Genomic DNA, 22,227 nt, shown 5'->3' on the forward strand with positions numbered 1-22,227 from the left:
GTGAAGGACCAACACTGCAGTTTTTTGAAGAAAGGAAAAAGTCAATTATTTGTATTCATTTTTTTTTTTTTTAAATATTTCAAGATCTCAGTGGAGGAGAAGTTATGGATCTTCGATATCCATGAAGGCCTTCTTGGATGGTGCGTTGCCTCTGTACCAGGAGCACGAGCCGTCGCTCCTCTTGATGCAAGCGTAGTTTCTGGCTTGGTCTCCCCTGACACCGCCCCCAGTCACCCAGTCTGTCCAAAGGCACTCTGCTGGGCTGCTAATCATGCAGGGGATGGATGAGCAATAGGTGATCTGAGGGGTTAAAGAGGACAAGTTTATGATAAAGCCAAACCTCACTGTCATTCACTTTTTAAAGTAATTTAATAGATTTATTACAGTTTAGAAGGAATTTTCTCCATACCGTGCAGTCACAGCCACTCGCATAGCGCCGAATCAGGTTCAGCTTCTGGTTGGTGCTCAAGGTATCCCACGGCTGAATGAAGTTACACAGGATGATGCGCACCTTCCCACCGTCCAGATGACCTTCCGTTACAGAGTGTGGAAGCAGCAATTAGTTGATGGCAAGACTGATGTGAAAATGCAGCGAGTAGTTCTGCATTTTGCCATAAATGTTTACCTGTGATAAGATAATGTGTTATCCCATCAGCTTCCAGATAGACTCCACACATTGCAGAGGAGGTAGGAGTGTAGACCGCATCAATATCAGAACTGGGACCTTTGAACAGCTGAGCCAAACAAAGGAAACCCAATTTATAAACGTTCATAAGCCGACAGAATTCAAATTAGCGTTTCCCATACCTTTATTAGTTTGATGACATATTTGATTTCCGTTATTGGGTTTCCGAAGGGGTCATTGCCAATGACAACCTCTTCCTTTCCAGTGACTTTTGCCCTGAAAACTACAAAAGAAACAAAAACCTCACATTACCACCGACTGCATAAGTTCCAGACAGAAACACGTTGCTGAAGCTTCGATTTCAGAGGCTCGCGTGTGCCAGGAAGATGGAGGAAACGTGCGTTTCATCAGCCCCTGTGAGTGAAGAATGTATGCTGCCCCTTTCTCGGCTCCCGGGCTGACAGGAAGAAGCCAGTCAGCAGTCTTTGAAAAGCTGAACTTTTACAAAAAATAAAAATCCTCTTTTTTTCTGTAGGCTCCCAATTTGGTCTGCCCGACTAGAGGTGCTGACATGCAAAGTGACCACTTCCCCTTTTCTAATTGGAGAAAAGTTGTTCAGGTGGAGCTCAGATCTGCTTCAACCCCACCATGATAGGCACAGTTCAAACTACTATGTTTACTAGCACCCTGCAAGCATTACTGAGAGTTAACACAATGAAAATGGTTTGTTTTAAGTGACAACTGTCAACCTGATGTTCCTCCAGATTCCAGTTCAGTCAGTTGTCCCCAAATAATAATACTAATGACTGTCCAGCAACTAAGTGGTGGTGTTCAGTTAAAACAGACCAGTCACATTGTAGATACTATTGCGCAGGAAGGGAGGAGAGAGATGCCTTCTCAAAAGCAGCAATTAAGTGCTGTTGCAATCACACACACACACCACAGAGTACCTGGATACAAAACCCAGGCAGGCGCAGCAACAATTTGCATAAAGTTCCCCACTGGGGACCTTGTAGTGTGGAGGAAACCATGTAAGCCACTACATTTCTGTAGTGTCATAATTCATAGTGTCTCATTTAGTGATGCCCATTTCTCCAAGTCCTTTTATTTAGCTTGAGGTGATTTTGTTTTTAAATGCAGGAACAGTTTACAGCCAGGACAAAGTTTATGGAAACAGGCTGACAAAGCCCTTAAAGCCATGAGACTCAAAAACAAAAAACTGGGAACTGAACTGACCGTCTGAATTTCCAGTCAGTCAAACCTTTAAGGCTCTCATGACCACAATAGACAAAAAGCAAATGCGTGTCATGTAATTGTCATGCATTTTCCCCTCAGGAAGCCACAAAGTGGTCAAACCAAATCAGAAAAACTAAACATCAAATTCAAAATGAACTTCATGAACCCTTTCCAACATTAAATGATTTACATTATCCCCCTCAGTGAGCTTCAGTTGCATTATGTTTTTAAATTCAAGTGTTTGTCTTTGGCATCAGAAGTTATCCAATTCATGTTTACCACGTGCAAGTTTGTGTTTACTTGAAGATTCACCTTCTGTGTCGTGTAGAAGGTCTCATTTAGGACACTGTTCACTGCTGAACTTCTGTCATTTTCCTTTAAAAGCTGTGTTCTGTCTTCTAATAGGAATCTTGCAGAAGACTTTTTTTTGGGGTGGACAAAGCTGCAAGCCACCAGATAATACGGCTCGTCACGTTCTTTTCTGAAACAAATTTGGTTCAGGACAGGAACTTGCGTGTGCAGGTCCAGGGACATTTTTTCTGTATGTCAAAATGCAGCAAAGGACACAGAGTCATTACACGAGTTGGTTAAATTAGGAAGCCACTGCAGAGTCACTTCATTCCTGCTAAAGGAGGGACAAATCTGGTTTCTCTGTCAACTCCCCTTGCACAGCTTGCAGCGCTGCTTTTATCCTGGAACTCAGGTTTTACTAGATTTTAGTTTAGGCTCAAATGATTCACTTAGCTGGTTCTACAAAAACCTCTGCAAATCACTGAAAAAAGCTACTAGAACCTAAATCTATAGTTTCCTCAGAGGTTCTGCTCTGCCCCAAGTTTAACCTCTTCATACTTTGACTTTCAGAGTTCAAGTGGCACATCTGTACATGGACGACCCTTTCACTTCTGCATTTAGCAAGAAGTGTGAATTCGTCAAGCAACTGTTTCAACACTCAGACGATCCGACCCTTACTACATCTGTGCATTTTGGGCAATTCCGCAAATTCTGACCTGCAGACACTACAAGTGCCCCAGAACTTATTTGAAAAGGCATCTCTACATACCGTGCATGAAGGCGTAAAGTATAGAGGGGTGAGTAAATTCCCACTTTTCAGCTCAAAAGAACGATAAGTTAAGTGATAAAGATGCATGTGTTCATTCATGTTTTAGATAGTATTGAAGAAATTCAATTTTGTCCACTTTTAAAATACCGCCCCCCCCCCCGATTCACTTTTTTTCAAACAAGGAGATACTTCCCCCAAATTCAAGCTTTTAGTTATCCAATTGCCTTTCCTCAGAAGTACAGTTTAGTTTTCCAAGTTTCTTCAGTTTCCTGAGTCAGGGAATTCCTTGGCAGAGAAAGTGTTCCAAAAATTTCACTTCTGTATAAAAGGCACACACTCAGGCAGCTCAGAGGCAAAAAGACTCATTTTTTAAAAAGCTGCACAACTTGTTCGCTGTCAAGGATCTCATTAACTTCAATATACAAGGAAGCAACAAGCAGAGTTCTGGAAAAGGTTAAATTAGGATAAGATTTTTTTTTTTTTTTTTTTTTTTTTTTTTTTACTTGTAAAATTAAAGAAAAGGGAGCTTAAATGTTTAAGATTCAAGGACTTAATGCTGGCTCCAGTGTTTGCATATTACTGAGAAAAAACTACATTTTCTTGTCAACATTCCATGGATATTTGAAACATTGTATCAAGACAATCTTTACATCCCTTAGAGAATTTAAAATTATCCAAACAAAGATTTCCCCATGTACAAAACCTACATTTCACATAGGTGTTACTCATTTAAGACAAGTTGTTTTCTTAAAAAAGGGAAAACTTATATTCATAGGGTGCAAAACGTTTTGTTTTTAAATGAAACACCTTCAGCCTGCAGAATTCAGAGATGCTAAGCTGAGTTTAACAGAATACAGAGAAGTCAAATTACAAGCAATAAAGTGGGAACAAATGCATCTTCCTCTTTAGAGTAATAGAAACAACTGAGCATATGGTCAGAAATAAAACAACCCTCGCACTTCTTACTGAATTGAACTCACCGACATCGGAGCCGCAGAAAGCCTGCTGAGGATGGACAGGAGCACAGCTGCAGGCTTCTGCCACCTCCTCCACTCGCCACAGAAACAGGACCGCCAGAGTCACGAAGCAGCTCTTCATCGTCCGACTCATCTTGGGGAGCTTAAAGATGCTACAGTGTGAGGCAGCGACCAACCAGACAGCAGCTCTCACTCTCTTGGATCTGCTCTCCTCTCACAGGACCGGCGGCTTTTATCAGCCGGCATCAGGGCCCGGCCCCGCCCACCCTGGCAGCCGCTAGGCTCCGCCCCCCTTCCGGAGGTCACAGACAGTGAGCTGAGATGCGCTGTGAGGTCAGGGCCTCCCAAACTTTCATAGGCAACAGCAACCTCCGTCAGTCAGTCTGACACATGGGGGGCTGGGTTTAGCCTGAGTCACAGCAGCGGTTTCCTCTGCTGACAGCTGACTTTAACGTCACGTGCCTGCCTTCAACCTGTGGACCCTGATCCTGGGGGGGTCAGGACTGAGGGCCCAGAAACACCAAGAGGGGAGCCCCTGAAACTAAACTCAATTTGAAGTTGACTGCTGGTGGCAAATGTTTGCTAAAAGTGTCACCAATGACGACACACACACACACACCCTTCAAATTATCATGTCTTTATCTTGTTCTGAAGTGTTTTGGTGTGGCACTTAACGAAACCTTGTGGAATGTTCCAAAACGCTGTTCCACAGTTTGTTCCGTCACCAACTGTTCCAAAATGCCAGGACTGAAATCCAGTGAAATTCCAACGAAACTGCATTTATCTTGTTGTCTCGTTCACTAATAAATTAATCAATCAGAAACTGCAATTCCACAACATGAAAATATGTCTGCACTTTATATGTGAAGGATTATTTCTCATGTCCTCATCTGATTGGTGGCTGATTCAGCACCAAACAAAAAAATATGTTTCCAAGCGCTTCTAAACTGCAGCGTGGTGACAAAATGTCTTGTACTGAGTGTGGTTTTGGTGTGATATCGGTGTGGAAGGGAATAATAAACTCTGCTGAACAGATTGTTTTTCTGCATAAAAATACTTGAACGTACAGAAAAACTGCACTGATTCGGATAAAATGTCCTGTCATTCAAAACCTGCTAACAACCAACACAAAAGGTTCTGAGAGACAAAAAGACACAAGAAAATACTCCTCTTGTTGGAATTGTTTTAAAACAACATGATGATGAAGTAATCACTCAACTGGGATTTTTTGTCTTAATGTCCTTCAAGAACAAGCACATGCTTTATCTTATTTATTATATTTGTTATTTCTTATTTTCTGTGCTTAGAGTTAGCTTTAGTTTTATTTCTTTATTTAGTTTATTTTAGTTTGGTGATGTGAAATCGAATCATTGCTCCGTGTAACCTCCGTGTTTGGCTGCGGATGTGAACCAAGTTATGTCATTGTTCCTAATGATTCGGTCGCTCGAACGCTCCATTTCTGCCATCACTGTGTTGTAACTTTTGTTTTAAAAAAAAATCATCACCTCCTCCTTCAGAAGCTTGTTAATCACTCATTCATTCAGATCAGGTGTGTTGGGAAACATTGAAAACAAGGACCTGAACTGAACTCTGTTTGTTTAAAGTATAACTTTATCATCCCTGAGGGCCTAATTGATCATTTAGGGAGAATGGAGTTGACTAAAACGTAAAGAAAACTGCTCAATTTTTTTTAGTTTCCTGTAATTAAATAAAAACCATGAAATAACTTTGTGTAAACCACTTTTATTTGTGTGGTTTAAAAGAAATAGGCTTTGAAATGATTACTTTTTTTAACGCCAGCAGCAACACAAGAAGGGAAAACTGCGACCCAGTGGTTATGAACAAATCCAAGCAGATTCTTTTGTCAGATGAGAGATTTTAGACTATTTTTAATGAAATCCCTTTCAGCTTTTGGAGGGTGGAGGAGGGATCAGAAAATGTGGTTTGTCCTGAATGAGCTGTAAAACCTTCAGTTAAGACATCAAATGACACTTCCAACTAAAAAAAAAATAAACTATAAGTTAAAATCAATAAATTAAATATTTGAATTGTAACAAAAGGCCTTCTGAAATAGTAAACTGCAACAGAAAGTGTTAAATATAGACAGTAAAGTGGGACAGGACAGAATAAAATGCTGTGGAAGTTTTTTTTAGTTTTTTTTTACATTATAGCTGAAATGCAATCTTAAAGATAATCAGCCCTACTTTAATGTTTTATTTCTCATTCAACACACTCAAACAAAAAAAAAGAAAAGTTTCTTGCCTCACCTTCAGTGCTTGTGGACTATTTATTCACTTTGAGCTGTTTCTTTATTTCCAAAACGAACTCTTTGTAGCAAAAAGCTTTGACTGTAGTCTCTATGAATGTTTATGGTAATATCAGATCATATTTTCTGGCATCATGTGAAGCAGTGTGATCCTCAACCAGCACTGTTAGTTGTGATTCACCTCAGCGAGAGTGTTTATGGCTGGAAGCTCACTTTCAGGAAGCGCTGAAGCATCGCAGAAGTATGAAGGAGGATTGGCACGGCGGGGAGAGGTGACATCATGCCCTTACGCTTAATGGATTCAGTCTGGCTGCAATTCCCTCAACGTGGGCAAACCAAACCGCTCCTGTACTCTGAGAAAAAACAAAAAAAAACACTATACTGAAGTTAAATTCTTGAGTGTTTTTTTTTGTTGTTGTTACCCCTGACTCATGGACAGAAATAAATGTTTTATTGGAACCACGACAACAGCAGCTCAGAAAGCTGTTTACAGACTTTTGTGTTGATTCTGGAGAACAGGGAGGAGGTGGTGATTGGCGTTGATGACTGGTAATAACATTTTAAACTTGCTTCCTTCATAGGAGTGGATGTTGCTCACTGCCTGCCATCTGAGTGTTTGAGACAGAGATCACCTCATGTTTAAAAACCAGGAAGTTGTGGCTGCTTTGGTCAAACCTCGAACATAACATTTTGCGCAATCTCCTGCAATATCATAAGATGCCATGCTCAGAGTGTGTGCTGGGAAGGACTCAGCTATCCAATTTTAGCTTCATATCTGTATAATTGACAGAGTTATAGTCATTTTTGTGTTGGCTAATGTTTATTAGATTTGGTGACCATCCTGAATTGGATCGACTCCAAAAGTTAATCAGCCATAAATGACTTTCTGAAAGTTTCACTAAAATCCATCCAGTAGTTCATGAGATATTTTGATTACAAACAGGGTTGACTCTATCAGTTAATGTTAGCAATTTAAGCAAAGATCCTTTGCAATGAGTGGAATTTGTGCTATGAAAGACTCTCACCTACAACCAAACCAAATCCCACTGTTTGCCAAATAGACTGAATTATAGCCATTTTTGTGTTCTCTAAGGTCAGCTGGCTGTGGCAACCATCTTAAACTGGGTTGGTTCCAAATGTTAAATGTTTATAAAATGATATCCAATTTTTAATTTTTGAAAGTTTCATTAAGATCTGTTCAGTGGTTCGTGAAATGCTTTGGTTCCAGATAGAGAAAGTTGACCCAAAATAGAAAATTGCAACATTTTAAACGGAGATCTTGTACAATCTGTTAGTGCAGTATTTGTTTGGGATCAGTCTCAGCTACTGACACACCAAACTGTAGGTTAATATCTGTAAAAACTGACTGAACTTTAGCCATCGTTGTCTTTTTAAAGGTCAGCTGGCTGTGACAGATATCTTGAAGCAGATTGACTCCAAAAATTCATCAGTTGTAGATGCACTTTCGAAAAAATCCCTTCTGCAAGTTTCATTAAAGTTTGTCCAGAGGTTCATGAGATAGGTAGATAATGCTATTGGTTATTGGTCATGGCAAAGACATGATCATCTGTCTTCACTCTTTGATGGCAGGCGGTAAAGAATTGAAGGAAAAAAGGAAACAGGGATTGCAGCTGCTCTGCTCCTCAACATCATTTTGCTGCTCACTGCCGGCCGTCTCGCCACTCTGACAAATATTTCCAGTTTTTTTTCCACAGGTCTCTCCATAGAATGAAAACAGGCACAACAAAGCAAGGGGGAAAAAGAAACTAGAACGAGCATCTTGTTATTCATTTTGGGAATTCATCTTTTTTCTTTTGCTCGGGAGTCAAAGCGGTGCCACTTGGATAAGGAAAATTCCCAGTTAGACAATAACTCTGTCTGTGGGTGTGAGTCGTGAAAGTTACCAGAAACAAAAGACATGACAGGACCAATAACACAGACATTACAGGCATGAAACGGAGATCAAAACACATGAAAGGAAGTGACACATCCTAAGTGAAATGGGTGGAAATGTGTTTCTGTCTCATTCCACCGTTTACCAGAAGCAGCAGAGGGACGATAGTTGCCTTATTCCAGGCTGAACCTGCCGCCCCTGCCGCCTCTTGTTTAAACAGTCAGCTTCCTTTGCACTGAGATGCTGATATGATGGGTTCACCAAAATGACTTCACGGCATGACTATTCTGAGCTCTTATCCACATTGCAGCTCTCCTTTAGGAACAAGGCTTGAATTCTGGATTATTGTATCAACATTTGGTTTTTTATTCATTGAAAATAAAAAAGGGTGGATTTGCCAGAGAGGTGCAATGTAAGCAGCCCACTCCTTCGCTACAAATGCACAAAAAAGGTGGGCTTGAAACTGGCCTAAACCTCAATGTCCCAAATTAAAGGCTTTTAAAGTCCAGGAATAGTCTCCACAGGAAGTGCCCAATGGGATGTAAAAAGAGGGTCTCATTGTGAGAACCAGTGGGTGCTGTGGTGTAGTGACCCACATCCTTTAAACTCACCGCCCCGGTTCCCCTCGCGCACATTTCACATGATCTGACCGCTGCAGCCTTTTCACGTCCATCCCGTGTGGCACACCAAGCAGGGGGCATGGGGTATTTCCCATGATTTTTCCACTCGTCAGAGGGGCCGTTCACATATCACCGGTAGCAAAATAAGTCGGTGAATCAACCTTAGCAAACTGCCTCGGGGACAACAAGGGGAGGGGGAAAACATCCACATGCAAGATCCCAGAACAGTAAATACCAGAACCACATCACAGACTCCGGGGTTAACTGCTCTGAACTGTCCACAGGATGGTGTCCATAAAGCCTCCTGGGTGTCTTAAATATGTTACAGATGAAATGACTTAACACGTGTTCATGGGAACTTTCACTTTTACTTCATCAACATCTGTAAACGTTTGTAAAAAGTTATGTAGTCATTTCCTTTTAGACAGAACAATACTACAAGCCCCTGATTGTCAGGCATGTCCTTGAAACGATTAATAATTTCATCAGCAACTTGATGTTGGGCAACAGTTTACCCTCTTTAAACCCACAGACTCGGCAATGAATCTCTAGATTAGTTAAGATTCTTATAGATCAGATCGGTCTAAATATTAAACACGGGAGGTTTCAGGAATGTCAGAGTCACCGATAATTTGTCCCCTTTTATTGAGTTTTCAGCTCCAGTATTCCTGAACCCGTGAGGCAGTTCTGGAGCCCCTATGGTTTACGTTGCTCATCACAAGTTGCTAATCATTTTTCTTCTGCTGTTCAGTGCTACCAGACATGCATCTGCTCTGAGCTCTCCCCAGATGGCGACGCTCCTCACCTTATCGCCAAGGCTGAGCCAGACCAACATATAGAGAGTGCTAATTTCAGCCAATCTTATTCTTTTGATCATGGCCCACACCTCGTGACCACAGGTAAGGGTTGGAACATAAACCGACCAGTAAATCAAGAGCTTTGCTCTTTCTTCACCACAACAGACCAGAGCAACACCCTCATTACTGTAGACAAGGCCTTGATCCATCCTGCCATCACTTGTGGACAAAACTCACCCCCCGAGCTGGAGGGAGCAGAGATCCAGTTGATAACCATGGCCTCAGACTTAGAGGAGCTGACTCCCATCCCAGCTACTTTATTTTTAAATGTGAACTGCCCCCGGTGTGAGCTGAAAGTCGTGGTTCCTGCAAAAAGCAGAGCTGAGACTCTGAGGTTCCCAAACCTGACATCCTCCCTTCTACTAGTGAACCTTGAGCTCCTGTTTATGAACACAGGACCAGAGACGAGTCCGACCTGCACCGGGAATGAACTCAAGTTTGTTCCATAAAGGTGGACACACTTCTCGCTTTGGTTATTCAGGGACCTGATAGCCCTTCAAAGTGACCCTGTCACCCCTGCACCTGCAGAATGCTTGGCGGGGACTCAGGCGTAAGCAGTCTCCACGTCCAGACAACACATATAGAATGGGCAATCAAACTCCCATGATGCAAATCTGAAAGGATGAAGATCTGGTCCACTGTTTCTCCTGAGTCCAAGATTCAAGCTGGAGCCTCAGATCCAACTCAGCCTGGGGAGGCGGAGTTGTGTGGTTCCTCTTTTTATGCATCAAGTTGTTTTTTAGAGTGTATGTGTACTTATTAATTAATTTTCTGTTTTACTGCATGGTAAACAAGATCCTTGTTGTTCTTGACAACTGCTCATTTTGTTCTTGTGTATTTTCTATTATAACAACAAATGGATTCTTTTGCTGCCATGAGAAAAAAACTTGTGCAATTTTGGAGTTTAAATGATAAAGATTACATGAAAAAAAAAGTTACTCATAACGTCACTCAGTGGAATTTCAAAACTCTGGGGAGAGTCATACAAAAAAAAATGTAATGACTTGTCGAGTGAAATGAAATGACAAAAGAAGTGAAGTATGACCAAAAATTACTCATAAGTAAAGTCTAACGTACAATGAAATATTTGAACCTTTCCACTAGGTGAATAGGACATTTTACTGAGTGCACATGCTAGCTGACATTTCTCACAATCAACACTCTCTCCTCTGTCTGACTGAGACTGTTGTGACTGAAAAGCAATCATGGAAAAATAATCTGTGAACATACACAGTGATGACACAATCACACCTGCTCAACATGTTTGGCGCAGACCGATAGACACGGATGTATTTTGTAAGCTTGTGAGTCACGGTGGACTTCATGCTAACCTACCTGCCCCTGCATGTTGCCACGGTGAAACTCAGCTGTGTGAAACAGAAACAGATGAGGACACAATGACAGGCTGGGATGTTGGAAAACCGACAACCTTAGCAATCACAAATCATAGTAACAACTCAATCAGTTTTACAGGCATTCAGCTTAGATTTGGAGCCTGAGTAGCTGAGAGTCGTCCTCAACGTATACTTCAAGAACTGACTGGTTGTACAAGATCTGCTCTAAAACATTGCCATTAAACACTGCAGTCAGATCTGCCTGTCTTTCAAAACATAGTCTTTAGATGCACACTGACAGCTGATTATGTTTGGGCTTCACCTTAATTCAAGATGGTTGCACAGTTAATCTACATTAGAAACACAAAAATGCCTGTACCTCAGTCAGTGTTGCATATTATGACCTAAGGTTTGGTGCAGTTGTACCAGAGAGTCGTTCACAACACTCTGAGAACGGCCCACGGCACATCTTTACCTTATCTGTGTCATCGCAATTCAAGAAGGCCACCTCAGGTGATTTACCTTAGCAAACACGTAAAAAGCTGTAACTCCAGTTCACAGATATTCAGCTAAAGTTTGACGAGGTGTAGCTGAGAAACAGCCTCGACACGTACACCGAGTGCTAACAGATCTCACAACATCGCCTGAGATTTTACATTTCATTTACAAGGTTGGATCAACGCAGCTGAAACTCCATCCCTCCTCATCAAAACATGATATATCCTTTTGTTTCCTTGTTTTTTTTTATGTAAATGTGTAGAGGAAGTTATGACAAGAAACTAACACTTAAGCATAAAAATATGAATATAAAATTGTACTAAAGTACTTTCAGTTTGCATAACATTTTTTTTACATTAAACAACATTCTGCATGATGTTTAATTTGATCAAGCTTTGCATTTAGCTGCTAGGTCTACCTTTGAGTTACCTGAGGGTGGTACTGATGTTACCGTCTACTCATAAAAACAGCTACAGAGCTTTAGTCATTAATTACGAGGGACTTTTTCCCCCTCTAGGTTAAATGCATTATACTTTGATTTGCTCATGGCATTATTCTTCCCCAAGTCATACTTGAATAAATGCTGTTTTAGCCGTCATGGTTTATTCCTGTATTTGCAGGGTTTCGATTTTGTCTTCGAACCAAAGGTTCAGCACACAATAAATCAGTTCTGTGATTGATTCACCTTGCCTTTACTGTTTATTGCTTTTATCTTGTATTTGAAAAGACTCTATATTATAGTTTATATTTTATGGGACATTCAAAAAAGAGACAAAACAAAACAAAATAAGAATTAAGAAATCACTTTATTTGGATGTCATATATTCGACAAATGATTAGGACAAAAATATAACACATTTGCCACAGGTAACAGGAATCATGAAAAAGAAATCATTCAAATTAAAAACCTGATTTGTTTGGGGGATCAACAACTTAAGGATCATGCTCCTTGTGATTATACTTGTCTGTCTGGCCCTGACGTTGGATCAGACATACTCTGGTCTCACTGCAAACACATAAGCGTACTTGTCATCAGGACAGGGATAGGCAGGGACCTGGGTCTCATTTGTAGCGGTGTAAGCCAGGTTGCCTTTGAAGCCCTGAATCTGGCAGATGTACTTGTTCTGGCACATCAGCAGAAGGCGGTTACGGAACAGAATGTTGCTCTCAGAGATATAATAGTCTTGGCGAGCCAGCTTTGCCGCCGGAACCGACTCGCACCTCAAACCATTGTTTGAACACTCTCTTTGGTTTTTGAAAACTCTTGCCTCCCAGCTCGCCATTTTGTCCTTAAACAAAAGGCTGTTGTGGTAAGGTGTTTTGAACAATTTGTTAGTGTATGAAGTGCCACTTGCATAATATGGGTTGGCAGTGGGGTAGCGCATATAACCATAACGATCATATCTGTTCCTGGAGTTGTAAGATGAGTATTGGTCTCGAATTGGGTTTGATGGCATTCTTTGTGATTCTTTGTGTGAAGGATTGAGAGTAGTGCTCCAGGTCTCAGAGATGTAGATCCTGGGCTTGTAATCGTCACTGTCTGCTTTGAAATTTGGATTGGCTGAAAGATTACTGAAAAGTAAAACATTAAACTGAAGTGCTTTCAGCATGCTGTCAAGATAGACGTTCCTGTGAGTCTTGTAGAGAGGAGAGCTGGACTCCAGGATGTACAGCTTCTCGGCAGAAATCATGGGGAAACGGACGAGACGCAGCAGGTCAACTTGGGTTTCCAAACTGGTGGAGTCGGACTTCTCTGTGATCCAGCTTTCCACAGTCTGAAGCACAAAATACTCATCTGGCGCGACCAAATCAGAGCGGGTAAGGAGGGCTTGAAGGAGCTCCACAGGAAGGTCAGACCAAGCCGGGGACCTGGTCAGGTTTTGGTAGTTCCAGGCCAGGTACTGGGCGCAGTTTTCCTGAAGGATTAAGTCCCCAGTTTCCACCGCGTATTGGTAAAGGGAAACCTGGGTGTTAAAGGAAGCATCATCAGGGAGAATTTTGGAGAATAGCCGACCTATGTCTTCCATCAGGTGCTTTACGCCTAAATCTGAAGCCAGCTGATGGATGCACAGTGCTGATGAGAAGGTCACATCAATCTTACGGGTGTACAGGTACCTATCAGGAACCAGGGAGGTCAACATTGGTTAGAGCCATGCATGTTCTGGAGCAAAATATGCAACGTTTGGTTGATCATACCTGACAAAAGAGTTCAAGTGTGTTTGGCAGGGCTTGCTGAGCTGGACTGTGGAGGTATTGCTTCCTGCTGAAAAGCTGAAGAACGGCAGTTGCATGAGGATTATTTTGTGAGTGCAGATTGTCGTCTCAGTCATCTCCGGAGTGCCATCTTCCTGTGTGTTGCCGGTCGGGCTCTGGAATATCATCAGGTAGTTGCATTCGATCCCATTGTCATAGATCTTACCGAGATCGTCTGAGAGGTGGATGCTGTGGTCCAGGAAGTGTGGAGAGTCACTAATGGTCATATTGTTGTCTGAAATCACATAATCAAATAATCAGACTCTGCTTTTATTAAATTAAATGTCAGCATGGGTTCCACATAAAGAGATCTTGTACCTTGTGACCATTTACTTACTTCCTGTTTCACAGATTACTCCCACATCCTCCTTATGGGTGCAGTCAGTAACTCCCCAGACATTAAATTTACAAGACACAAGCTGTTTCTCTGTTCCTGTGCATTTGATTTCATCCAGCCAAATTGGTCCAGGTGCTATGATTTAAAAAAACAACAACAACAGGGAATACATAAAAAGTGAGTTAAAGCAGATGTAAAAAGAAAAAACAACCAAAAAAACACTTGTCACTGTCTGCACTGCCATCTAGTGGAGGATAAATGGAACTACAGGGCACCTTGTCCATAGTCCTTCCCAACAACAACAGATTTGGCTCCAGGGAAGTTGAGCTGGCGACACACCACCTGGGCCTCAGTCACGTCCCACTTATCGTCACACACCGTTCCCCATTTCCCGTCATGGTAGACCTCAACACGACCCTCCGAAACGCTCTCAGTGCCAAACAGCCTCACGTCGCCTTCTTGCGGCACAGAGTTCCGTCCTGTGAACACAAACCAAGGCCATGGCAACACAGACGTCAATCATTCACACAACCAAGAGTTCATTCTGAGCCAAGAGGTCAGAGAGCTGTCAGTGTACAGTAGGTACACAGTTACAGAACATGTTGCACTGTTTCATTTGCTCAAATTCTTCCCCATAATAAATGAGCTGCATTTTGGAAAAACTCACCGAAGAGATCGAGTCTGTAAGCCCTTCCTGAGACACACAGAAGCAGGAGAAGCCAACCAGTTTGTAGATGTCGGTGTGAGATCATCGTATCTAAATGATAAAGTTGTAATGTAGAACAAAAAATGAAAGTGATGAGAGAAAAGGGTAAATGTCTGTAGACGTTTGCATTTTGAAAAAAAAAAAAAAAAAGTATTTTTATTTACAATGATATAAAAATACAATAGTGTAAAAGTCTTGAGTAATCCCTTATTTATTTTTATTTTGCTCCCAAGAAGCCTTAGGCTTATGACGTTTTAAAGTCAAAACAGGTATTTTGAAAACTTTAAAAAGACTTTTAGGAAGCCTTGAGAACTAGAGATCAAGACCACTTAAAAAGATTATAAGATATTTTGGCTCCTAGGAAGCAGAACATACACTAATCATGTGTGGCTTTGCACTGTATTGTATTGACTTATTCTATAGCTCAGTCTAAACCCCTGTAGTTTTTGCTTATAAAATATTTTACTCATTTTTTTAAATGCAATGCAACAATTTTTCAAAACTCATTTCTGTAATCTTACATGTTAACAAACTTACCTTCCTTTCTCAGATGGAGCCACCAACTAACTTCCTTTCCAAGTTTGCAACCCGAGCTTCACTCCTAATAAAGTCCAACTAAAAGGGGGGGAGGAAGGTTTAATAAACTCTGCATCTGCACTCATCTCCTCCCACAGTTCCTCAAAGTTTCATTTGCTGATAAAACAGAACTGTTAGATCGTTGCACAACTCTTGGATCTGTCTGAACCCGTCTGCGGCTTTCAGTTGCGACGCTTTTTTTTTTTTTTTTTTTTGTAACAAAAAAAGACAAGACTCAGAAAATAGGGATCAAGATTTTACTGTGAGTTTCCCCTCAGAAAACAAACAAACAAACAAACAAGATAATGCAAACAGTAAAATTTACTCCAAGTATCCTTCCAAACATGCTGAGATAAAAGCATGTGTCCAAAGTGTCTAACATGAAGCAAACAGGAAAAAAGTGTAGAGTAAGTGCATGAAAATATACCTGTTGGGTGGGGGGACTCACAGTTTGATAAATCCATTTTTTTTGTACATTCATTACAAATAAGGCTACAGTACTGTTAAACCCCACAATTAGGTTTTCCAAGAAGACGATCCTGGACATCACAAGTTGGCACTGCTGTATTTCACTCACAGATCAAAAAGACAACCTCATTTTCCAGTCTCAGCTTTCAGTTCTTCAGTGCAAAAACCCTTTGAGGGTTGAATTGATGCATTTTCCAGGAAGCAGCGAGTCTAGAAAGTCCAACATTGACTGGATTGTAAACAAACTAGAACCACAGTGCAGTGGCCTTCATAATGATTCGCTCTCCGACGCCCTCTATATAAACTCTAAGCCCTCATATTTTACGTCTCCAATCTTAGATTCGGGTAAAAGAATTCGTCCGTCGAGCGTAAAGGCCGTGATGTACGTTGCGATCTTTCCGGCGTCCTCCTCCGATTTGAGCGCCAGAATGATCTGGTCGTCTGTGTTGGGGACAAACTTGAAGGACGAGAAGCCGTGCGTGGGGTTGTGTGTCCCCACGCGGCTCACTTTGATGTCGCTGAAATCCGGCGAGCAGCTCAGGACGAGGTTGGTTCCACGCCGCTCGTCCGCCGTCTCCTCGTATCGCTCTTTGCTGGCGCGACGAGGGAGGAAAAACCAGCGCTGCAGGTTGTCGCTCCAGGCTGCGGATTCGTGAATGAGATAACCTGCGGAGGTGCAGACGGTTTCAGAAGGACACGAAATACGAAGAAAGGAAGTGGGGTCAGGCTTAAAAAAGGATCAGATCTGCCTCCTCACCTGGTGGCTCGATCCCTGCTGCCAACTTCAGAGAGGTGTACTTGGGAACCCAGTTCTCATGCTGCACGTCCCCCCTGAAGCCCACCACTTTCACCCACTCTGGGTTGTTGTTGACAAACTCGCCCTCGGTGGTGGTCCACTCTTTGCCTAGACCACCGATGTACAGATGCTCATCCCTTACTGCCAGCCACTCCGCTTTAAACCCTGCCAGGAGAAAGCACAGCCGCGTCAAAGCGATGGATTCAAAATAACAAAAGTCTGTCAAGGGTTTCAGTTTTGGTTGACACAAACCTTTGGCGACACTCCCATCGCCATCAGGTAAGATAACCCAGGGGACGGCCTTGTCTCCGTCTATGTGGTAGACGACACCGGTTCTGTCATCCACAGAGTAGAGCTTTCCGTTGAACACCACCAGCTCCGACAGCTCCATCCCCCTGCCTTTCTCCGACAGGTGGCTCTCCAGCACCACCTTGTCCGCGTCCCATTCCACCGCCACCTTGTCGCCGCTCTGCGACACCAGCAGGTAGCCCTTCCGCATGTAGCTGAACCACGTCAGCTTCTTGCTGCTCTGGGAGTTCGTGTCCAGGTCCGCGATGACCCCGATGCGGTAGCGCGTCCCCTGCGGCGTGCGCTCGGGCGGGCTGAGAGGGTAGGTGTCGTTGTACTGGGAGTCCGACTGCCTGGAGCCGCTGCAACTGGATCTCATGCCATGGGGGCCGTAAGAGCGGGAGCCCGAGCCCAAATGCATGAAGAGCAGCAGGACCAGGGCCAGTGACACGGCCACGACCACAATGGGCCTCCACTTGAGGCGGAAACGAGGGTCGGTGGTGTTGGCCATGGAAGCCAACATGGGGAGACCGCCTACAGAGATACGAAGAGGGTTCATAGGCTCATTCTGCTCCAGTCGAGTGAAGCCTGGGGGAGCAGGCATGGAGGAGGGAGGCCGAGACGGACCTGTGAAAAGCAATGGATAAGACCAAATGTTAGTGTTTACTTAAGGTAACGTGACGCAAGTAGACAGGTTCTCCAGTGTCACCATTCAGGTTTTACAAGGTTTATTTTTCCTGTCAAAGGACAACCCACAGCCTCCTGGGCTGGGCCCGGCCGTCCAACTCATGCTCCTTATTGTACATTACGGATGTCATAAAGCTGTGACACCCGTTTTGCAAGCTAATAGAAGTGCAAAGGTTGTTCACGAATCTTGATATTCTACATACAGCTCAGAAATGAGAGCTAAGACAGAACTTTAACCTCCTCTTACTTTAACACAGTTGAAATGGTGTGCAGCTGAAATTAAAGAGAAATAAACAGAATTTGAGCTTTACAATAAGGTTACTTACTTAAACTTACTTTAAATCACTTCCTTGAACTTTATCCATAACTAATTCAGATTACTTACACACCTCTTGTCTCTTTTACAACTCCTATCCAGATGGCAGATGATTCTATCACCTCAGGCTGTAATTTATATATTTTTTCCCCCACTCAAATGGAAGGTCTTGCAGGTGTGTGTGTGTGTGTGTGTGTGTGTGCTCAAGCATGAGCAGAAGCAGGAAGAAAACCTGACTGGGGGCAGAGTGAGTACCAGACAGAGACCAATGTGCTGCGCCTACGTGGAAGGTGAGAGGAAGTAAAGAAATCACAGAGGGCGTAAACCAGGAAATAACACCGGCACTTTTCTCTGCTTCATACGGGTAGAGTTTAGGATTTAACCTAGATTTGTGAAAGAGAGCTACAACTAATTAAAGCTCATAATCATCATTTAAAATGTGCAACAACAAAAAAAAAATCTCAATGTTGCATCTTCTTCTGTTTTCTGTTTTTGTAATTTCAGAATAAATCGCTCCCAAACCCAACAAATTCATGTTCAGAGCCTAACCTCACAGAGATTCTTTTGTGGCCATGCTTTTCATTTCCTTGTGTGCATTTCAGTTAAATGTGTCATTCTGAACTCTAAGAAATCAGCAGCGGGTGATGGTGTTTTTGCCTGTGTGCGTTTGTCGTGTTCGCAAAATGCCTCACGAACCGCCGGGCAGGATGTAACAAAACGATCAGAAACGAAACGCTGGACGTACGAATGCGACAGATTCGCTTCGAGATGGCTGCCACAGCTGATCAAACAAAAAAATGGGTATAACTTTACAAATTTGAGTGAAAATATGACGTGGCAGCAGCTGAAAGTCTTCCACAACACGTGCAGATCATCATCATCATCATCGAGGTTTGACCAAAGCTCCGTTTCTCAACATAAAGTGACGTTAGTTTAAAACGCTGGCATGAAAGGTGGCGGGCGACATGCATTCCATGCAGAAATGCTAGGCCTTTAATCTGGCGTGCATTTCAGCTGAATATCTTTACAGATGTTTATTTGTTTATTTGATTTTCTGTTATTTCATGTGTAAACATTACTCAAATATGTGAATTAATAGAATTTTCATAAGAGTTAAATGTTTACTCACAGCCTTCTTTGTGGTTTTTATTTTACGGACGGCTGACTCGCAATCTGTCCAGCTGCAGGCTCAGAAGTTCTTAGAGGCAACAGTAAAAACCTAAGTTCTGTAAGCGCACGGATGTTTGCTGCTCATCCAAAGAAACGTGCGCGAGCCTTCAGCGAGAACACCCCCATCCGTCTCGGCTGTGAAAGGGTCCGAAGCATAAAACTGCTCTAAGATCAGCTCCAGTGAAGGTTGGATTCAGGAGCTGCACATGAGGTAAATTTTTCCGAAGCCAGACCCAGATTTGAAAGACTCTTTCATAAGAGCCCAAAAAAGCAATCCACTATGTCAGCATCGTCTGGCCTCATACTCTGAGGCCACCTTTACTAACATCACCTCCACTGAAACTCAAGAAAAAAAAGGACCAGGCTCACCTTTTCGCCTCCTCCTGCCCGAGTGCTTCACTTGAGCCATTAAACTCTACCAAGACACAGAGCCACACAATCCGCTCAGAGCTCCTGACTCGCGGAACATTTACTGCGCGACCGCGACGAGCTGTGGCTCCAGTTCAACAGCCGGTGAACTTTACCTGCACTTGGGAGATTACGCTCCGGCTCAAAGGGGACAAACCTGGAGGCCGGCCCAGCTCATTGTGTTATCATTCACTGGACTAATCCATGAATTCCCAGGGATTAGGAAAACATTGATGACTTGAACAATCGCACCAAAAACAGGTGAAAGGTGGGAGCTGTGCAGAAAGAGTGGAAGTCGGAGGGACGCGCTTCGTTTGTGCAGTAATGTGGGGTTTACATAACAGCTCATAGATCACCGAGCAGAACACAGGAGCAGCCGTACTCCACAGAGGTACTGTAGACTTTTAGTAACATTTGTTGATGACTTATTAACTCCTTCTAGGCTGAAGGGGAAGAAAAAACAAAACATTCTGGCCTTGAGGAGGGAATTAACAATTAACACGTCTGAGCTTCTCCAAAGGTCTGGAAAGTTTCTGTTCAGCGCGTGGCGAAATCAGAGAACACACAACCTAAAGCTGCAGGGTTGGCCGATAAAAAAAACAACAATTAGAGTTCAGACATCAGAAATTTAATATCATCAAAAAACTGTTCTGTCCAGATTGTTTTGTGGGCAAACTTGGTCCATATCAGATTTCTGATGCCAAAACTCACTCTGATCCGTTTATTTATTTTACAAACATCTAGGAGGTTTTTCCCCTCAGTTGAATTAGTAATTGGACCACATCGACACAAACGGACATTAAACCCCTGACAGGTTTACAGAGAAACACATCTTCACCACCTAGAAAACCTCGGGCTCTGAAAGACACTTGAATGCCTTGATTCTGATACACAACAAGAAAAAAAAAAAAAAAAAATCCCAACAGGGATTCCAACACAACTCAAAAGCTGCTCAGAATCGCTGAAAGTTAATTAGTTTCATTATAAACCACTGAGCGACCGGGAGATGAAGTTAGATAGGCCAGACTGAGATGGTTAGGACACGTGCAGAGGAGGGACAGTGGGTGCTTTGGAGACGCAGCCGCCAGGAAAAAAGACAAAAAGGAGACATATGGATGCAGTTAGAGAGGACATGAGGACAGAGGACGCAGAAGACAGAGTTAGATGGAGGAGGAGGATTCGCTGTGGAGAGCCCTGAAAAGGGAAACAGCCGAAAGAGAAGAAGAAGAAGCTTTATTAGGTTGTTTGCTGTAGCTACTGACAAACATGGGCATGCGCACACAGACGAGCACAGAGCACTAATTATAATTATAATGAATAGAGTCCAAGGCCCTCACTGCGCCATTAACTCCACATATCCGAGTTTTATTCAGCGGCTGGGGGTCAAAACAATCTATAAAAAAAGGTCCAAGCTCCAGACGACTCAAACAATCAGATTATTTTTTGTTTCTTTCAAGCAAGAACTTTAAACCGGTTGAACACTTTGCATTGAAAGAAAAAGAAAAAATCCTTGAAAATGACACCCAGCATTTATAAAGGCAGTACACCACATGGCACCACCAGAGGTCTCATGTGCCCCAAAGACAGCTGTGTTAGAAAAAGTTTACATTTATCACAGCCCTTATGCTTGTGTGTCTGTTTGTTAAGGCCATATATGCATCATTATCCAGCCAATATTAGTGGAAGTATGTGGCAAATTAAAACTGAGATATTTGTTTCATTTACGTTTTTTTTCTGACCATATTTGCAGAAAAAGATGACAAAAGTAAAGTAGAGCATTTCAGCAATGCATTGTGTGACTTGACCTGACACGACAGAAGTCCAAGACACTTTCTGACAGGAAGTCTTCAGGGGAAACAGATTAAGGTGACACAGGCCCATGAATACACCTGACTGATGTGGGGTGTTACGTTGAGCCGTGTTCCCCCATCAGATACGGTTCCCCTGCGTCTCCGTGCCGCGTGTTATCTATTAACAGAATTGTTTAGAGGGGCAAATATTTCTCATTTAAAAAAATTCATTCTTTTGGAATAAAATGTGCTAATAATATCATAATACAGAGGAATAAACACAGTTAATGACTTGTTGGTAAATTATTTTGTCCTATTTTTAGAGGCGGAACCGATTATTTGAGACGGCTGAAATATTTGGTTCCCCCCTGGTAACTTTTGCAAAAAAAGAACAAACGTCTCCAAATTCACAGGACTTGTTATCCATGATGTGAGGAATGAACACAGTTAAAGACTTGTTGGTAAAATAACTGTTTGTTGTTGGAAAATTAAAAGCGAAATACCACTTCAGGCGGAGAAAACCCGCATAAAGATATTTCAACAGTTCACTGCAAACCCATATGGTGCACTCGATCCACTACAGATTACATGCAGTCTAACACCAATTAGGTGTTGTGATGAGAAGCTATTTTATTTTCTGTTGACAGGGGTTGTTACGTCGAGCCGCGTTCCCCCATTTCCAAGCCTTTAGATGCTGAAACACTTCACCTCTGAGCTCAGCTTCAGCTTTCTCCATCCCAGTGTGTTTGAGCAGGGGGACTGGACGAGTTTGGCTTGACATGTTCGCGTCCAGTCCCTCTCCCCTCCTGCCAGAGACGGAAGATGCCACGGCGAACGGCCGCTCTCCGCAGCGACCTGAAATGGTTCCGACCCAGCGGCCCCCCCACACCGCCTCGAACTCACCTCAGGTGTCGGGTGTGCAACTAGTGGCAGCTGTCCGCGGCTGGCTGGAGCTCGGCCGTCATTACTTTCTTCTTCTTCTTCTTTAACGTTACACACATCAACAGACAAACGGTCACTACTTCCTGATGACGACAGCACGGCGTCGCGCCTGCGCACTGCGGA

General features: G+C 42.8%; 3 protein-coding genes across 9 annotated transcripts; all 3 read right to left on the minus strand.

Moving 5' to 3' along the window:
• Window position 1: 1 nt before the first annotated feature.
• Window positions 2-4,116, minus strand: timp2b (TIMP metallopeptidase inhibitor 2b). Its single transcript, XM_017425397.3, has 5 exons — window positions 3,902-4,116; window positions 808-908; window positions 626-734; window positions 410-531; window positions 2-300 (listed from the first exon to the last, which is right to left on the minus strand). Exons 1-5 carry the CDS (start codon window positions 4,029-4,031, stop codon window positions 103-105), a joined length of 660 nt encoding a protein of 219 aa, XP_017280886.1. The 5' UTR covers window positions 4,032-4,116; the 3' UTR covers window positions 2-102.
• Window positions 4,117-12,154: 8,038 nt separating this feature from the next.
• Window positions 12,155-15,347, minus strand: LOC108241364 (galectin-3-binding protein B). The gene is made up of 6 exons (XM_017425449.3): window positions 15,201-15,347; window positions 14,625-14,714; window positions 14,233-14,436; window positions 13,958-14,092; window positions 13,564-13,855; window positions 12,155-13,482 (listed from the first exon to the last, which is right to left on the minus strand). Exons 2-6 carry the CDS (start codon window positions 14,707-14,709, stop codon window positions 12,354-12,356), a joined length of 1,845 nt encoding a protein of 614 aa, XP_017280938.1. The 5' UTR covers window positions 14,710-14,714; window positions 15,201-15,347; the 3' UTR covers window positions 12,155-12,353.
• Window positions 15,348-15,482: 135 nt separating this feature from the next.
• cant1a (calcium activated nucleotidase 1a) lies at window positions 15,483-22,223 on the minus strand. 7 transcript variants are annotated; one of them, XM_017425451.3, is made up of 4 exons: window positions 22,066-22,223; window positions 16,756-17,418; window positions 16,465-16,668; window positions 15,483-16,373 (listed from the first exon to the last, which is right to left on the minus strand). In XM_017425451.3, the coding sequence occupies exons 2-4, from the start codon at window positions 17,393-17,395 to the stop codon at window positions 16,003-16,005; spliced, it is 1,215 nt and encodes a 404-aa protein (XP_017280940.1). In that variant the 5' UTR covers window positions 17,396-17,418; window positions 22,066-22,223; the 3' UTR covers window positions 15,483-16,002. The 7 variants fall into 7 exon arrangements, with proteins under 7 accessions (XP_017280940.1, XP_037834657.1, XP_017280939.1 ...); XM_037978729.1 differs by lacking the exon at window positions 22,066-22,223 and adding an exon at window positions 21,178-21,309; XM_017425450.3 differs by lacking the exon at window positions 22,066-22,223 and adding an exon at window positions 19,334-20,220.
• Between the last annotated feature and the right edge of the window lie 4 nt (window positions 22,224-22,227).

This window comes from Kryptolebias marmoratus, linkage group LG12 (genome assembly GCF_001649575.2).
Source record: "Kryptolebias marmoratus isolate JLee-2015 linkage group LG12, ASM164957v2, whole genome shotgun sequence".
In the NCBI taxonomy this organism is placed as follows: domain Eukaryota; kingdom Metazoa; phylum Chordata; class Actinopteri; order Cyprinodontiformes; family Rivulidae; genus Kryptolebias; species Kryptolebias marmoratus.

Excerpts from the sequence above, each read along its gene's own strand:
- timp2b (XM_017425397.3), bottom strand. The coding sequence starts at position 4,031 with ATGAGTCGGACGATGAAGAGCTGCTTCGTGACTCTGGCGGTCCTGTTT. Across the intron at positions 909-3,901 it reads TTTCTGCGGCTCCGATGTCG|TTTTCAGGGCAAAAGTCACT; the intron begins GTGAGTTCAATT and ends TTTCTTTTGTAG. Across the intron at positions 735-807 it reads ATGTCATCAAACTAATAAAG|CTGTTCAAAGGTCCCAGTTC; the intron begins GTATGGGAAACG and ends TGTTTGGCTCAG.
- LOC108241364 (XM_017425449.3), bottom strand. The coding sequence starts at position 14,709 with ATGATCTCACACCGACATCTACAAACTGGTTGGCTTCTCCTGCTTCTG. Across the intron at positions 14,093-14,232 it reads TGGGAAGGACTATGGACAAG|CACCTGGACCAATTTGGCTG; the intron begins GTGCCCTGTAGT and ends TTTAAATCATAG. Across the intron at positions 13,856-13,957 it reads AGTAATCTGTGAAACAGGAA|ACAACAATATGACCATTAGT; the intron begins GTAAGTAAATGG and ends ATGTGATTTCAG.
- cant1a (XM_037978729.1), bottom strand. The coding sequence starts at position 21,253 with ATGGGCCTGTGTCACCTTAATCTGTTTCCCCTGAAGACTTCCTGTCAG. Across the intron at positions 16,669-16,755 it reads CGATGGGAGTGTCGCCAAAG|GGTTTAAAGCGGAGTGGCTG; the intron begins GTTTGTGTCAAC and ends TTCTCCTGGCAG. Across the intron at positions 16,374-16,464 it reads AGCAGGGATCGAGCCACCAG|GTTATCTCATTCACGAATCC; the intron begins GTGAGGAGGCAG and ends GCACCTCCGCAG.